Source organism: Ctenopharyngodon idella, chromosome 19 (assembly GCF_019924925.1).
Source record: "Ctenopharyngodon idella isolate HZGC_01 chromosome 19, HZGC01, whole genome shotgun sequence".
NCBI lineage: Eukaryota > Metazoa > Chordata > Actinopteri > Cypriniformes > Xenocyprididae > Ctenopharyngodon > Ctenopharyngodon idella.
Window position 1 is genome coordinate 3748438 of NC_067238.1, and position 18458 is coordinate 3766895.

Below are 18458 nucleotides of genomic sequence, written 5' to 3' on the forward strand. Positions count from 1 at the left end.
TGTATATTAGTGCCCATTTTAAACAAACTCCAAAAGTTAATATACAACCCACAGTTATTGTAATTATTATTTAATGGACTTTCAAGTGCTTGTAGATACCAGGCTAAGGAATTATTAAGTTTAAACAATGATACTAATATCAGTGTACAAATATCTCCATTAGATCCATTCAATTGAAAACATGTTTTCAAGTTGTACTCCACACAAGCAGACGCAGAGAGCAGTATTCAGCGGGTGAAATGCTTTACCTCAAATTTATTACAAAAACAGTGGCTTTTTAAAGTTTTAAACTGCACCATAACATCACAACTACTTTAAATGATACTAGCAATCCCATGAACCTTGTTTATTTTAATACAAGCAGTCCTATGTGTACTGTAAAGTCTCTCATGGCTTGAGCTGGAACAGGGACGAGCTTGAGCAGGAAGTGTAGCTCAACAAACTGCGCATGTTCACTCAAAGCCTCTCGCTATGTAAGGATGACACCGACCGCGATCTAAACGGTAAGGCCAGTCCAGCGCATTTCATCCTCTCAAATGTAACGGTTAAACGTGTCTGCAAAGCGGAGAACTTCGACAGAACGTCGACTAGAAGTGTTCACGGCTCGGGTGGCAGCAGCAGCCCCCTCGAATGGCGGAGGAGCGTCTTGTCGTTTGTGTGTGTGCGTCCCGCCGCACGGGAGACGTCATGAGAACAGAACACCGCGGCGCGACGCCAGCGCGTCATTTAGATACAGTCCGCCCGTACGGCCAGTGAATGCTTCATGAATTAGCCGCGCTTGAGGTGTTTGAGAGTGGGATGTTTGTTTGTAAACACGCATTCACCCACAAACAAACAAGCAGTGAAATGAAGGTGTGTGTTAGCATAGCACGTTAGCATCATGAACAGCAGATGAGTGAGAAAGAAATGGCGCAACATGAAGAGCTAAAATGCTAACTGAATTAGCAACCAAAGAACACAACACTTCTAAAAGTGCAGTCGCTTAGAAACATTCACCATGGCAACCAACACAGTTTCCCCACAATACAATAGTTACCACGATTATTGTCGCTGCTGTTAAATCTTAATAAATGCATGAGTGGTCTCTTTCAAACAGCGCAATACTTTTTTCATGTTGGTAAATACGTTTTTGACCACAGGTGGTTCTTAATACCAGTCGCTAACTATGGTATTTTGACGGAATCTGTTGTTACCATGGTAAACAGAAGAGGTAATCGTGTCATGGTACAGTGGTGCTGTCAGATAGTAAGTACTAGTACTATGAGGCTGTATGATGTCAATATTCATGTACCGTGGTATTTACTTCAACGTACTTTAAAGAATACCATGGGATGCGACCATGGGTTCAATCAAAACGTGGTACCACCATGTGCCATCGTTTCGTTTAACAGGCTTCATTAGACAGATGAGCAATAATTCGATAAACTGACATATATATATATATATATATATATATATATATATATATATATATATATATATATACACACTGTTTAGTTTATCTTTCATATATATATACACACTGTTTAGTTTGTCTTTCATATATATATATATATATATATATATATATTAGTTTAAAAGCACACTATATCCTGACAACAGTAGAAATGGTTCTTTTAATTGAAAATGGTTAATATAAAACAATTAGTTTTAGTTAATATAAGCCATATTTAATTTTTTTTTTTTTATATAGTTTTCTATTTGTTTGTTTTTTAAATATGGAAATGCTTGGTCATGTAACAGTGACTTCACTGTTGAAAGTCACCATTTAAAGTAATTTTTCGTCTCAGGCCATTTTAATCATTTATGGACCACTGCTTTAGATTTGGTTATCTTAACTGGCTTAGTCTTGGAGTAAAAAATATTTGAATGCACATTTTCCTTATTTGAATATTATGTTCTTAGACACTAGCTTGTAGATTGGCCTTATCATACAGTACACATTCACTTGTTCATACTGAATTAATGCTACAGATGATGCCACTGTATAATCTGTTGTTTATTACTGTCTGAGATCTGAGTTACCCTCATGGAGATACCCTGACACCTTTAGTGGGTCTTCCAGTTAGGGGTTGTGAAAGATTAAAAAGGGCATCTGCTGTGACTGGCATAGCTGTGGAAAGGATACACTGACACAGTTACGGAATCGCTATCAAGAGATTTCGGATGCACGATTTTTGTAATCTGAGGCTGCCATTGATCAATGTTCTTGGTGCCTTGATTTATTACTGTAAAGAGAAGAAGAACAAAATAAAAACATTAAACGTTGAAGTCCACAATGGTGTTATAAGTTGACATTTTCCATTTCGACTTAGGTCATCATTATGTGTAATGTTTTATGTGTTTCTGTTGATTAAGAGGTGGAGCACGTTATAACACATTCATATGATTGACTACTTTTTTGGAATAACAATGAAGAAATGAATTGTTAGACCACAACCTTGTATTAAAGGGTTAGTTCACCCAAAAATGAAAATTATGTTATTACTCACCCTCATGTCGTTCCACACCCGTAAGATCTTCATTCATCTTCAGAACACAAATTAAGATATTTTTGATGAAATCAGATGGCTCAGTGAGGCCTCCATTGACAGCAAGACAATTAACACTTTCAGATGTCAAAAAAAGGTACTAAAACATATTTAAAACAGTTCATGTGACTACAGTGGTTCAACCTTGATATTATATAGCGACACCGATGAGAATACTTTTTGTGCGCCATTGTGCGCGATTTCAAAACACTGCTTCGAAGCTTTACAAATCTTTTGTTTCGAATCAGTGGTTCGGAGTGCCAAAGTCACATGATTTCAGTAAATGAGGCTTTGTTACATCGTAAGTGTTTCGCAATTTCAATAGTTCACATGACTTTGGCAGTTTGATACGCGATCCGAACCACTGATTCGAAGCAAAAGATTCGTAAAGCTTTAAAACAGTGTTTTGAAATTGGCCATCACTAGATATTGCTGAAAAGTTGTTATTTTGTTTTTTTGGCGCACAAAAAGTATTCTCGTCACTTTGTAATATTAAGGTTGAACCACTATACTCACATGAACTGTTTTAAATATGTTTCTAGTACCTTTCTGGGCATCTGAAAGTGTTAATTATCTTGCTGGAAATAGAGGCCTCACTGAGCCATCGGATTTTATCAAAAATATCTTAATTTGTGTTCTAAAGATGAACAAAGGTCCCCCTTTGTTCATCTCCCCCCCCCCCCATTGACTACAATAGTAGGAAAAATAAATAATATGGTAGTCAATTGGGGGGCAAGATCTGTTTGGTTACTGACATTCTTCCAAATATCTTCCTTTGTGTTCAGCAGAACAAAGAAATTCATACAGGTTTGGAACTACTTGATGGCGAGTAAATGACGAGTTTTCATTTTTGGGTGAACTATCACTTTAGGAAAATTAAATATGGTCAATGTTGAGTTTAAATGATAATGACATATCAAGCAAAACATCTTCTGAAATATAATCAGTAGTTTAATGGAATATCATGCATATTATTATTATTACTATAAACACCGGTCAAAAATTTGGAATAATTTCGATTTTGAAAAAAGTTATCTGCTGAAAGAAGTCTGTTATGCTCACAATGGCTGCATTTATTTAATTAAAAATACATAAAAACTGTTATATTGTGAAATATTATTACACTTTAAAATAACTGTTTTCTATTTTAATATATTTTAAAATGTAATGTATTTATGTGATGGCAAAGCTCAATTTTCCATTACAGCCATTACTCCAATCTTCAGTGTCACATGATCCTTCAGAAATCATTCTAATATGCTGATTTGGTGCTTAATTATTATTATTGATACTTAGTTATTATAATAATAATCCTAAGTATAGATAAAATATTCACCAGGTATTTCATATTCCTCAGTGTTGAAGGAGAGCGCGGGCTATGGCAGAGACAGAAGTCACTGTGTCCGTGGAGGACATGGTGGTGATGAAGAGCACAGAGGAAGAGGATGTGGAGCCTGACAACCAAAGCAAGACTCAAATGATCCTACAGCTGCAGCCCATCACAGCTGGGTAGGTGTGAGGACCTTAAACTAGACATCTAGGTATATCAAAACACACAAGCATGCAATAGACAAACACTTTACATCTGTCATATTAAAGAAAGGACCAAAACAGCTTAATTCTTGGGAGTATACAAGTGGAGCTTGATGTTATAGATGGATGTTTTATGTTTTAGGCTTGGAGATGAAAGCAGTGAGACAGATGCTGCAGTTGTGGCAGTGGAGACACAAGGTAAACATGTCCCAAAACTTATTAGTGATACTTTCCTTCTTTGCATTATGACAGTGAGTTTTGCACAGCCAAGTATCATTCATATGTTCTTCATAAAATGTAGTCAAGTAGTTAAAACAGTCATTAATTCACATAATAACTATTAGACAGTAATCTCACTGTGGATTCCTGCAAATGCGTCTTAGCTGTAAAAATGCTCTAAGGTCTGTCTGCTCAAATTTATCAGCTCTCTCCAAGCAGCGGATTACGCTTCAGTTTCTGCCATAAATACACCTTATGAAGTTTTCTCACAATAAACTGTTGTGTGTGTGTTATGTGCAGATGAGGCATCTGCTGAAGGAGAGGATTTGGAGCTTGGTTATCCCATTACATGCGGCGAGAGTAAAGCCATCCTTCTATTCAAGAAGTTTGTCTGCCCAGGAATCAATGTCAAATGTGTGAAGGTTGGTGTCGTGTAGACCTTAATGCTGCAGATAACAGTTGTTAATGTGTTTTAATGTGGCTTTCTCTGTTTTTCTGCAGTATGAGGACCAGTTGATTAGTCCAAAGCAGTTTGTGCACATGTCGGGTAAAGCCACTTTGAAGGACTGGAAGCGAGCGATCCGAATGGGTGGGGTTATGCTCAGGTAAAAAGCATTCTGGGTCTCTTCAGATCAGACCTCAGTGTCAGCTATCAGTGTTAGTAGTTTTTATGTGTCCCATTACGGTATTGCTAGCCTTTTTCAGACATATCATATATTTTGAATGTATTTATTTTTTGGTGCCACTTTATATGAACTCTTTTCCTGTCAGCATTTTTGAAAAAAGTTGCCAGTCAGCGCCAGCGTTTTTGATAATTTTTACTACATTTTCATGGCTCCCAGAATATTTTGTTGTATGAATATCTGAACAAGCAATACATCAAAATATTGAACAGAGCCTCTACTTTTAAACTGTTTTATTCTAACTTCAAGCATTTTTTTTTTATCCCCACGTGAATAGTAGTAAATTTCATAAAAAAAAAAAGCAACATTTTGAGCAAAAACGTTGCTTTCTGAAATGGGTTTTTGTAAGGAAAATATCCATATGTAAAACTTTATAAAATAAAATAACTACCTTACGGCAAACGGCCGTACACATCGATTTGCGGTGGAAGAGTAACCCCTGACCCAACGCAATATGCAATGACGAACGCGGAAGCGCAGAAGATAGAGCAAAACAAAACACCGGTCACAAATTAGAAGTCTAAAACGAGTAATATTAAGAGAAATGTCAGAGGATTTCTTTTAAAAGAAGAAGAGCTTGAGTTTGTTGCCCAGCCATATTTTTTTTAACTGTGAGAGGCATTTAAGCTTACGCTACTACATCCTGCGTCGTACATCGTGTCAGGGGGTTACTCATTTGGTGCAAGTCGACTTGCACAGTATGCATACGGTCGTCTGGCAGAAGCTAGTTATTTTACTTTATAAAGTTTTAAACATGGATATTTTTCTTAAAAAAACTCATCGCTCCGCTTCAGAAGGCTACCTGGAGCTGTATGGATTATATTTATCATGGATGAATGCGTTTATTTTGGGCTTCAAAACACATTCCCGTTCACCCGTTTACCATTATAAAGCTTGGTAGAGCCAGGATATTTTTAAATATATCTCAGATTGTGTTTGTCTGAAAGAAGATAGTTATATATGCCTAGGATTGCTTGAGGGTGAGTAAATCATGGGATAATTTTCATTTTTGGGTGAACTATCCCTTTAAGTGGCTTTAACTGCTAAATTAATAATTTGATACAATGCACTTTTTTGTGTATATACATGTTTTTACATGGTACTTATATTTAAAAAAAACAAAAAAAAAACAACAACCTGCATTTAATTATAGCTGTAATTAATTTCTATAGATACATCTATAATTACGTCTGTTGATCCTTTCCTTACACCTTATCCCACCCTTAAACCTATACCCATACCACCAAACCTGTCCCTAAACTTACCCGTATCCCACCATAATAGCAGCAAGTGTTGTGCGATTCAACATGAACACAAAAAGTACATTGTACCTAACATTTTTTAATGCAAGTACATAGTAGTTAAAGACAGCTAATATCCATTGTGACCTTTTTTTCTCCTTTGTAATGTTATGTAATTTTTTTCTGCTTCAAAGTCAGTCATAATTTATTTTTTCATGACCATGAGTAATGGCACTTTGCTATGATGTTTCACAATATACAGCCCTTTTGTTCAGTAGTAACCTCATAAAACAATAAGCCATATTCATAAAACAATTTCCACCAAAATATGCCATTCAGACTGTTCAGATGAGACTGAAAAGATCAGAGATCTTGTTAAAATGAACTTCAGCCACTCCAATGCTTTCTAAAGGTACGATCACAATAGCAAAATTAGCATTTAGCACAGTGCGGCAAATTCACATGACCAAATTGAACATCAGTGAGGTCCGTGTAGGGAACTTTTATTCGCCCTCATGGAAAATGATCGCAGAGATTCCTATTGAAATGACTGGATATCATTCTCTACCTTTCATTGAGCGCCGGTAAATGCGACTGTTCTGTTTGTGATTGTTCTGATGGATCTGTAGAGTGGTAGGTGCAATACACGGAAAAGAACAGCATAAGTTTTGACAGATTTTTACTATATTTTACTCTTATCCTGAGTTATTCCAGATGGATCACTGCCTGACATCAGTCTTTTTGCATTTTGGGGAGTTTTGTGTTTTCCGAAAGTTGCACAGTTTTCACAGTATATCAAACTGATTTGTTACAATAGACCAATGAAAATTCCCCACTTCGACCCCTTTAAATTTTTTAATAAAAACAAATATTCTTCAACTGAGTATTAGTCATAACCTCTGAAAGCTCTGTGTGTGTCATGTAGGAAGATGATGGACTCGGGTCAGCTGGATTTCTATCAGCACAGCACTCTCTGCACAAACACCTGCCGCAGCACCAAGTTTGACCTGCTGATCAACAACACACGCTTCCCACCGGATGGCAGTGGGCTCAACACACCCACCACAGCTCAGGGTTAGATCACACATACACTCACTACAGCTGGGTGACATAGTTAGAAAATTATTTCTTGATATTTTTCAGGCTTTTGATTATTTTCCAATATTTTTGTTCAATATTCAATATTTATTTTATCCTTTAAATTGACAAGGGACTTATTTAAGTAGTGCCATCATTTTGACCGAACAGCTACTGTTGCAAATTAAATTCAAAAGTAAAAAGTCTAGTCAAAATAGGGCTGGGCGATAAACAATATCATATTGAGATCGCAATAAAATGTACGGTGATAACGATGATAAGCTCTGGACATTTTTACTCAATATGGATCAATCTAACAGCCTAACACGCAGCAGATATAAATCATTGTATATCAGTGAATGTCCCTAATAAGTGATTTGCGTGTCTCTGTGTGAATGAATGGCACGTTTTCACCTAATACACAAACTCACACGCATGTGACGCTCACGGTGTTTTCAGCATCTGCCTATATATATGAGGACATGAATTCATGAACTTCATCTCCAGAGCTGCTTTGGGAGTCACTTCACAAGCTTTTCACCGTTTTATTTGAGTAAAACTGCCATCAAATACACTCTGAAACCGAAAATCTAAAACTGAAAGACCTTCATGACAAACCGTCAAAATAAAAGTTTGGTTTAACTTCAAGAAATTATGACAGAAATATATCACTTCTGTTGTCTATACTAAAATGAACTTCTCAAAGTAATAATAATAATATTATTATTTCTAAAGAATATCATACAACCAAGATATTTTTTCATCCATGTTTTAAATTCATAGTTCTGTTGTGCAGCATCTTATCAGACAAAAAATAAAAATGCTATGATTTGTTGTAAATTTATTGTTATATCTTTATTTAATTGCATTTTAAAAGCTTGATTAAATTGTTTATATAATCAGTTATATAAGTTTATATAAATTTGTTTTAAATCATGAGGCCCTAAATTAATGGTTCACACAAAAATGAAAATTCTGTTATTAATTACTCACCCTCATGTTGTTCCAAACCCATAAGACTTTCGTTCATCTTCGAAACACAAATGAAGATCTTTTTGATGAAATCTGAGAGCTTTCTGTCCCTCCATAGACAGCTACGCAACTACCACTACCACTTCAAAAAGTTAATAAAGAGATCTTAAAACTAATCCATATGAATTGAACGGTTTAGTCCAAATTTTCTGAAGAAACTTGATCACTTTTTATGATGAACAGATTTAATTTCACATCAGCGGACATAAACAGAAGCTCAAACAAACCTGCTTCATGTGCGAGAACAAACCTCTTTCAGAACCTCAAACTTTCTGCGTAAAACACGACCTAGGCGTAATTTGCGGGTGGGACGGATGGGACATCACTTTTTGCCAGGGTCGACATTGTCCTCACCACTTTTTGAAACATCTCTTGGCACGGATGTATCTAATGCAAAAGAAACATCTCTAGTCGATTAGCAATTCGTACATTTGTGTTAAATAAGAGGCGATCTGGCGCTGTAATGTGTTGTTTTTGAAATCATGCTGAAAGTGCTTATTGGCGCAAGTGTTCTCTTGGCGCTCGTGCACACTGCGCAGTCTTCACACGGACGAGTGCTTCAATCTATGCTATCGCTTAACGCTGTTGCGGAGACTCTATCAGTTCTGGTGAAAAAACGCACACAAACGTGTCCCTGCTCTTGATATGTAATCACTGATGAACATCTTTGTTTTTAATGAGGAAAAAAAAAACTATACGAGGGGGGATTAGAACCCAGAACCTCTGGCACGTTCAAAGTATAGTTTCAAAGTGGATCTACATATTTATTCACTAATTTAAATACCCTTGAGACTTACAATATATTATATTATAGTAGACGTAAGGATGAAACTGTCACATTAATCACGCGTTCTATGTCAAATTTTGTGCATTTATTATTGTACCCCCCCCCCAAACACTCCTGTCCCACCCCTTTTTTTTTTAAAACAAAGTTACCACTGACACACAAGAATGAACCTCACTGGTTCTCGCACGCGTCAAGCAAACATGCTTGAGGTTCCATTTACCACAACTGATGTGAGTTGTTGAATGTTTATATGTGAACAAAAGCCTAAATTCAATTTGTTTATTATATAAAGTGATCATGTCTCTTCAGAAAAATGGCTCAATTAGTTTTACGATCACTTTATGAACTTTTTGTCAACAAGTGTCAAAGTGGTAGTCGCATAGCTGTCTATAGAGAAACAGAAAGCTCTCAGATTTCATCAAAAAGATCTTCATTTGTGTTCCGAAGATGAACGAAAGTCTTACGGGTTTGGAACAACATGAGGGTGAGTAATTAATGACAGAATTTTCATTTTTGGGTGAACCCTTTAAAAGGTAGATACTCTGTGGAGTTTAATTGTGAACAAACATGTTTACATGTTCACATTCATTCTCAAGATCTAACAAATATGTTCTTCCTCATTAATGGTAGGTAAATGAATATCGTGATAAATATCAATATTGAATGATATGGAAAAAATATTGTGATAATATTTTTGGCCAGATCGCCCAGCCCTAAGTCAAAAATTATGTTTTCTACACTTTTTTCAGTAAAATAAACTTTAATCGTTTTCATTTAGATGTACCGATATAACAATACATATTGTATATGTTCTGCAGGGCATGTTTCTGTGGGTAACGGAGGTCAGATGGCCACAGTAGAGGAGAAGAAAGAAGATGTGATTGGTACTATGGAGTGGAGCCCAGCCACCGTAGAAGCCTCAGAGAAACGAGACACAACTGATATCTCAGGTAAACACAGCAAATAAAACATTCAGAAAGTCATGTGGTCATCAAACATCACTCATGAGTGCCATACATTAATGATGTTGGTATCCACAGATGTTAAAAATGCTATACTGTGTGTGTGACTCCTAGATGAGACGCTGAGTTTCTGGAGGGGTATCGCTGAGGTGGGGATGATGGGGGAGGTGGTGCCTAATATTCGCTCAGAGCTGTTGGGTCTGCTGAGAGGAGTTCAGCTACGCACTGATCAGAGCTCTCTACAGGACGCAGGTCAGTATGTCAGAAAATGATCTGTGCCAGGTTTGTCCAATCCTGTTCATGGATTCAGCTCAGCTCCAACCCTAAGCAAACACGCCTGAACCAGCTCATTAAGACCTTCAGGAGAAAAATACTATGTGGTCCAATGGACGAGTTGTAACTTGACTGCTCACACTATGCGTTTGAAATATGCACGATAAACCCCGGTAACCTACTGGATTGTGCCGATTAACCATATGTTTCCAGAGATATCGTTAAAAGCATCAGCTATGGATATCAAGAGAATTTAACATTTCCAATTTATATATTAAATTATTATTATTATTATTATTATTATTAGGGTAGGCTTACTTTTATTATTAAATTTATTTTAAAATTCATTTGGCCCGCAATAAACTAATTTCATAGCGCATCACTGCACAACTGCGCTGCAAGGATAATAAAAAAAGATTTGATAGATTAGCTTACTCCTCATTGAAAATGATTTAAAGACATTTGTACAATGAATTATAGGCCTATAATTAAAATTAATAAGTCTATAATGTGTCTGACCACTGCAATCAGTCAAAAGCAGCTTCACTTCAAAAACAACTTGTTTAACATGAAATACATATCTTCTCATTTTTTTCACTACGTACAGTATATGGGCCACAATAGAAATAGTAAGAAAATAAATTAAGACATAGCGTACCGTTATCAGCATGTTGAAGTAGGATTTATCTCTCATTGTCTCTGAGAGAATATGCACCGAAAGCTTCTCGGTTTTACTTTTATTTTCTGCAGAGACTTCTTCATCGGCATAACTCTCACGCAAAGTTTGCGCATTACTTGTGTGATATCCACTGACTCGCCTTCATGGTTTAAAATGGAAAAAATTCCTGCGACGTGACATTTTTCTTTATCACCATTGCCAAATGATGGGCAACGGTTCACATTTCCTGTGATAATAAAATTAAGTAAATATTAAATAGCCTAAATGAGTAAATAGAAAGTGAAAAATGAAACAAGTAAATTAATGATCAAATAAATTAATACAAGAGGCACCGTATAGCCTATATGTAGGCCTACACGCAGGTGGCTTGGAAGACGTGGGTAATAGCCTATGGTTTATCCATTTTGCAGGCGCAGTGAGAGGAAAAAACACAGAGTTTAGGGCAATCGTTTCGTAGCTCTGCTTCAACTGTGCGATATCCTCACGAGGGGCGCCCAAAATTTCTGACATGCTAGTAATTCATCTGACCATCCGATTGCCGGTTGGGAGAGGTTTATCGCCTCTCGGTTCCCCCTGTACACTGCAGAAACACTGCACGACAAACGCCGCACGACAAAGATGAAAATCGGCCCGACTCAAAAAAGAGTCGCACGAGTCAGAATCAGATCGGATGAAATCGGATGAAAATCGCACAGTGTATGCCCATCTTTAAATAGCATGATATCAACCTTTATGGCTCCGCTATTGAAGAAAGTGTATCAGCTTAGATCACGTGTGCCTTGATAAGATCACATTATAGCCTTGACTTTATTGATTCTCTGTAAGAGTTGTATAACTGTCAATCGCTGTTTGCAGATACCACAAAATAACTGTAATATCGTAGACTGAATCCTATCCGTCACAAAATTGTCTGACTTTTCTTATAAAACTTTTTTTTTGTTGCAAATTGTGAACTCCAAAAATAGATCAATCCAAAATGAATGTTTAATGCAAGATAAGATTAACCCTGTAGGTGTATTTTAACCCCGCAGGTGTAGCTTGTAGTTTAAAAACAGGATTAGAGATCCATGAAAAACACATTCAGTATGTCAGTTTATTTTGTTGTTTTGTTATTCAGGTGCAGTGGTGAAAGAGGAATGTGGCTTAATATGTTGTTTGTTTTTGTATGTACTTGAGATGTGATCACATGTTCTGTCTTGCAGAGATTGCGGTTTTGAGCAACCTGGCACAAGTCTTTAACCTGCTGGACTCCATCAAACAAATTGTGAATGTTCGAAGGCAAATGACGGACCCAGAGCAGACACAGGTCCTCCGAACACTGTCAAGTGAGTGAAGAGGCCGAAGGGAAGTAGGGACATTTTCACAATGGAACTTTTGGTGTGGCCTGTTGGACAAGCTGAAACTGTGTTCCTATTAATTTAATTAATTCACTGAAGTGATTTCCTATCATTGAAGTATACTTTGTCTATCAGCAAACACAACTGTCGTCCCGTGAAAGTTACATTTTTGCATGGTGCTACACTTTTCTGAACCCAGCAAGTAACTACCTTTAGTTTATTTTACAAATTCCCATCATTCCCATCTTTAAAACTTATTGCACAATTAAATGCAGTTTATGAAACACCCTACTATAGTTCCTCCTATAAATTCTAATTAGATGCGCCATGTATACACATTTGGAATAGCTGAAATACACATGTGTATTTCACACATTAGCTGAATTCCATATCAATACAGCAAGCTACATTGACTGCCAAGTGCCAGCTTTAAATATCTTAGAAAATAATTAACTGTAAATAGTTAGATTAACAAACTGTATGGTGGAGAATTATTCATTCAATTTATTAACAAATGAAAATCCGCTGTGGGCTGTCAGTTACTTTTTTTTTTTTTTTTTTTACTGTTAAAGTCACCATGAAATCAAAATGGACAATTCTTATTTCTCTGGAACTTTGCAGTGTTTATTATAAGTGACTTATCTGTGCACGTCATTAGTTTTCTTGTTGATTAATTTTTAATCAAAAACATTAAAGGTGCTGTATGTATTTTTTTTTGCCTGTACTAAAGCATATAAATACCATAATATGTTTGCAGATATTTAGGAAAATTCTAAGTTCACATACTTGTTTTTCAGAAAAACAATGCTACAGCCAGTTATTCTATTTTAAAATGTGCTTTCCGTGTCGGATTTATTTTTGGTCTGTGTTATCCTGCCCACTGCCAAATTACCCAATTTGAACTAGGTGTGAGATCGCAGATTATACCCAACTAAAAAGCCTCGCCATCCATCTAAAAAGCTCTATGGCCAGAGGCATATTAAAATGCGGATAAACTTAATATAAGTATAAGGCTTATCACCTTCCATTCAATTGCATTTGTTCCTGTTGCGTGTCCACAAACTGGCAACCTGCGTGAGCGTCGAGTCTGAGGAGGATGGGGCAGGAGAAACAGCTCTCTCCAATATTTTGAATAGGGCTGTCACGATATCAGATTTTTCACACCACGGTTATCGTGGCCAGAAGAATTCACAATATCGATATATCACGATATCTATAGAAACCTTGAAAAAAACCTAATGTTATCCGTCAAATTCATCTTTACTTTATTTTGTCTTTTTCATTTATTTTTTTTAAGCCAATGAATCACACCATTGCATACAACAACTACACTTAAGGGTAATCAGATACTGATAAACAACTGATAAACACAAGGCACAATTATTTTTACTTTTTGCATTCTCTGTCTTTAGCAAATTTTTATGAAGGAAGACAAGTATTTAGTTTATCAGATTTCAAGCTGGAATAAAAAACACTGCCTGAATGTATCCTGAAGAACTGAAAAGACTTTCTGATGCACATTTTAAAGACCATGCTGTGTGATTTTATTTAGAGGCAGAAATTATATTATTTTATAGTATTCTATACAGTGATAAAGGCTATGTAGATTAGCATAGCATTATAAATATACATTATTCTAACGAAAATAACCAAGATGGCTTGAACACAGACAAACCATATACTGTCAAAATGGTGTGTTAATTCTCCATGTTAAATCATTTAAAACGTCTCTATCCGTATTTTAAATGCACATTTCATATGAATTACATAATCAGAGAGTAGCCTATTTCTTTTCGTTTTGAATTGTTTCGTTTAAAAGTAGACATTTCAAGCTTTCTATAGATATATTTCTCATGTCTGTGAGGCAAGCAGCCTATACGCTGAGTTTCGGTTAATTTATGAGACCTGCTCCAGTTCACGTGCAATGCAAGTGATCGCGCCGGCGCCTCCATTATATTGTCTGCAATATTTGCTTCTTGTTTATTAAATCCAAATTGGCTGATGAAATATTGATTAAAATTAAGATACAATTTATACAAAACGAAAATCACTTTAACGAAAGGCTTTCTACAAAACAAAACTTAATGAAGTGGTCAAAATCATGTCTGACCCACTCCATGTCTCCCGATATTGCACATCTTTTGATGTAGCTATCCTATCTTACTCATGCTGTTCACTTTTCATAATCAACGTAAATTAAATTAAAAAATAACATTATAATATTTAAAGATAAATATGAAACTAAAAACGTTTTCGCTCACATGCTCTGCTGTGTAGAGAATCTCCTCTGTCTTATCAGACGACATGATTTTGCACGGCAGTAGCAGCTGCGCCTGCTGCATCTTCTTCTGTTTTTTGGCATATGGCAGCGTTAAGGTGCAATACCGCCACCTATTGTACTTTGGGATGTCAACCAGGCACTGGCGCTGGATTATTTACGTGTCATATTATCATGTGTATTATTCATTTTAAATATTACGGTTATCACGATATATTGTCAGACCCTTAATTAACACGATATCGATTTTTCATGTTTTAAATATCACGGTTATCGTCAATACCGGTATATCGCAACACCCCTAATTTTGAATTTGGACTGCATACCCATTTTACCTGCTAGCTGTCAATATTACATACTGCACCTTTAAAGGGTTAGTTCACCCAAAAATTTAAATTATGTCATTAATTACTCACCCTCATATCGTTCCACACCCGTAAGACCTTTGTTCATCTTTGGAACACAAATTAAGATATTTTTCATAAAATCCGATGGCTCAGTGAGGCCTCCATTGACAGCAAGATCTTTAGTAGCTTTCTGGGCATCTGAAAGAAGTATTTAAAACAGTTCATGTGACTACAGTGATTCAACCTTAATGTTATGAACTGACGAGAATACTTTTTGTATTTTTTTTTTTTTTTTTTACAAAAAAAACAAAATAACGACTTTATTCAACAATATCTAGTGATGGGTGATTTCAAAACATTGCTCTTCATGAAGCTTCGAAGCTTTACAAATCTTTTGTTTCGAATCAGTGGTTCAGAGCGTGTATCAAACTGCCAAAGTCACGTGAACCATTGAAATTTCGAAACACTTATGACGTAACAATGCCTTGTTTACTGAAATCACGTGACTTTGGCAGTTTGATAAACACTCCGAACCACTGATTCAAAACAAAAGATTTGTAAAGCTTCGAAGCTTCATGAAGCAGTGTTTTGAAATCAGTAAAAACACATGAGGTGACCAGGTGTAAACAGGCCTTAAGATGTGCAGTGGTGGGGGTGGTCACCAGGACAGGTTAGAGAAGCACTGCATTAGAAAAGCCTTACATATAGAATCTGGTTATGCAATGCAAACTTTAAAATGTATTTATTTACAAACATACAATTGTGCAAAGAACCATTCGAAAATAAGTCTTTGTTAACTGATAATCTGCCTCTGTAATTATAATTTGTGTGAAAATGGCTAAATGGAAAATGTAAAAGTTATTGGCACAATTTCCGTTTCATGCTGACTTTATGGGGGTTTTAGAGACTGTGATTTGCATTATGCCAATAAGAGCACTCGTTAGCCATGCTAAAATCATTGTAACACATAGATTATTGCTTTAATTCTTTGAAAACTTGTCTCTTGTGTTTCTTTAGCATTGGAACAGCAGGTAGAAGAACAGAAGAGGCAGCAGTCCCTTAGCTGGTCGTCTCAATCACAGGTCCTCAGCAGTCTGGTTCTCCCCTCCACCCCTCCAGCCAAACGTGCTCCCAAACGGCCCCGCCTCCAGCGGCCCGCCTCCACCACCGTGCTTGGCACATCCATAGCCCAGCCTATCACCCTCCAGCCACAGCAGTTCACTGTCATTTCCCCCATCACCCTTTCATCCATCGGCCATTCGTTTACAGTGGCCGGCCTCAATCAGTCATCTAACACGGTCACCCTACATGCTCTACCCGCAGGCTCGCAGCTCTTCACGCGAATCGCTGGAGGTTCTGATGGAAAAGCCGAAGCCATTGCCCTCCATCCCGCATCTGGTCTCACGTTGCTGGGCGCCACAGCCATGCAGGACCACGCACAGCTCGGGACAGTCATGAGTCCCGTCGAGCTTGTCCAGTTGACGCAGAAGGTGACTACTGCTGGTGTAGCCCAAGACGGTCAGGTGGTCGCAGGTACGGTTGTGATGCAAGACGGCGTCGTCAGTGTCATGCAGGAGGACGAGAACCAGGATAACACCACCTTGATTGAGATAGACCCGGCAACCGCTGACCACAGCGTGAGTGTCATGGAACTGCAACTTGAGGGAGACGAAGCGGGGGGTGGTGCGACCGTAGTGGAAGACGGCGAGGAGGTGGTGCAAGGCGAAACGGAGGAGACAGGGGAGATACAGCTGGATGCCAATGGTCAATTCCACAATTTGCCCGTTGTAGTGGTGGAGGAAGAGACACAGGACGCCGGCAAAGCCAAGTGAGACACCAACACGCTCACACAAACCGCCCTCAGAGACTGACGGACCGAATCAGACAGGGACGGGGATTGTGTCGCCCCAGGTGGAGTGTGTGTTTGCCCTTCCAGCTGTCTTGTTTTTTCATTACTCACTTCCTGCACAGCCAAGCTCAGCTCTTCAAGCCTGCCGTGTCACGTATTTGTAAAAGCAAATTCAGTATTCCTTTTTTACATGTGAAAAGCAACAATTTATGATGTTTTGTTGGAACACATTCAGTATTTGCTTTTTGTTTTTAAGTGTGGAAGTTTAGGCACTTACTTTTCATTTTCCCTTTGTTTTGGTGCCAAAATGTCACGTAGTAGCCATGTCCAGATTTCAAGTTCATGACTCTCCGATCTGAAGGTGAAGACTGATATTTAAGACACTCCCATAATAAGAATTTACACTGTCGGTGTCTTTGTGTGTTTTCTGACATCAGGGTAAATGGCACTAATGCAGAGGTCTTCAACTCCACTGCCCTGCAAAGTTTATACAAACTGCATCAGCTTGTGATTTTCAAGCGATCCTGAAGATCTTGATTAGCTGATTCAGGTTTGTTTGATTTGGGTTGGAGCTAAACTCTGTAGGACAGTGGGTCCCCAGGAGCAGGGCTGAAGACCTCTGCACTAATGTTGGTGATATTTTAAGGCCAGTGGTTCTCAACTATGGTCCTGGGGACTCACAGCACTCCCTTATGTGACAGACAGTGTTCAGTTCATGCAGCTCTCTGCTAATGATCTGATGATCTGAATCACGTGTGTAAATAAGGGAGACAAATGAGCAGTGCTTTGGGTTCCCAGGCTCAGGGTTGAGAACCACGCTGTTAGCACCTACAATGAAAGATGTGTTAAGAATGTTTGTGAATGGATCATGCGTGTCCTTCACTGAAAATAAAATAGATATTCCTTTCCCTATGAGTTATATTGTAAATGATTGTAGAATGCGGGATTGTGCATTTAAAAGTCTGTTACAGTTTCAGAGTTATGTTTTGAACAAAAGTAAGCAAAAATACTTGATTTGGTAAGTGCACTGTAATTAAATTTTGCAAAACAAGTTAATTTATTATATTTAAACACAGTTCATGCAAAATTTCAAATTATTATTTACTCACCCTCATGTCGTTCTAAACTCAGACGAATGGAGATGTTTAGCAGAATGTTCACACTTATGCAGTTCAGTCAAATTATTTTGCTGCTTGTTTGAACTAATTAAAATGAGGTAATATCGCAATTCTTGAATATTTTTTTCCAACTTTAATTCATTACATGCAATCAACTTAAATTTGTATAACAAGTTTATGTAATTAATTTGTGTTGTGCAATTTATATTATTAACTGAATCTGGTCAGGGGATTTCTAATTCACAGAATGCTTTACATGGGATGAGGAGAGTGAAATTTTTTTTTTTTTTTTTTTTTTGGTGAGATGAGATTAGAAAAAAAGTATATGATAAGTAAAATATATTTTTATTTTGAAAGAAATTAATATTTTTACTCAGCAAGGATGGATTAAAGTGATCTAATGACAGTAAAAACATTTATAATGTTTCAAAAGATTTCTACTGAAAAAAGTATCACGTTCCCCAAAAAAATAAAATAAATATCTAGCAGCAAAAACTGTATCAACATTAATG

At 37.1% G+C, this 18458-nt stretch overlaps 1 protein-coding gene and 1 non-coding gene across 4 annotated transcripts; both read left to right on the forward strand.

Annotated features, from left to right (window-relative positions):
* The first annotated feature begins 244 nt into the window (after positions 1 to 244).
* On the forward strand, positions 245 to 18056 carry gmeb1 (glucocorticoid modulatory element binding protein 1). 3 transcript variants are annotated; one of them, XM_051872253.1, is made up of 10 exons: positions 245 to 503; positions 3889 to 4040; positions 4207 to 4262; positions 4584 to 4705; positions 4785 to 4888; positions 7133 to 7281; positions 9922 to 10053; positions 10180 to 10317; positions 12220 to 12342; positions 15997 to 18056. In XM_051872253.1, the coding sequence occupies exons 2-10, from the start codon at positions 3910 to 3912 to the stop codon at positions 16809 to 16811; spliced, it is 1770 nt and encodes a 589-aa protein (XP_051728213.1). In that variant the 5' UTR covers positions 245 to 503; positions 3889 to 3909; the 3' UTR covers positions 16812 to 18056. The 3 variants fall into 3 exon arrangements, with proteins under 3 accessions (XP_051728213.1, XP_051728214.1, XP_051728215.1); XM_051872254.1 differs by lacking the exon at positions 245 to 503 and adding an exon at positions 545 to 852; XM_051872255.1 differs by lacking the exon at positions 245 to 503 and adding an exon at positions 949 to 1245.
* Positions 2085 to 2220, forward strand: LOC127501733 (U11 spliceosomal RNA). Its single transcript, XR_007926713.1, has one exon. It is a non-coding gene; the product is annotated as a U11 spliceosomal RNA (small nuclear RNA).
* Positions 18057 to 18458: the final 402 nt, after the last annotated feature.

Excerpts from the sequence above, each read along its gene's own strand:
- gmeb1 (XM_051872253.1), top strand. The coding sequence starts at position 3,910 with ATGGCAGAGACAGAAGTCACTGTGTCCGTGGAGGACATGGTGGTGATG. Across the intron at positions 10,318-12,219 it reads GAGCTCTCTACAGGACGCAG|AGATTGCGGTTTTGAGCAAC; the intron begins GTCAGTATGTCA and ends TCTGTCTTGCAG. Across the intron at positions 12,343-15,996 it reads GGTCCTCCGAACACTGTCAA|CATTGGAACAGCAGGTAGAA; the intron begins GTGAGTGAAGAG and ends GTGTTTCTTTAG.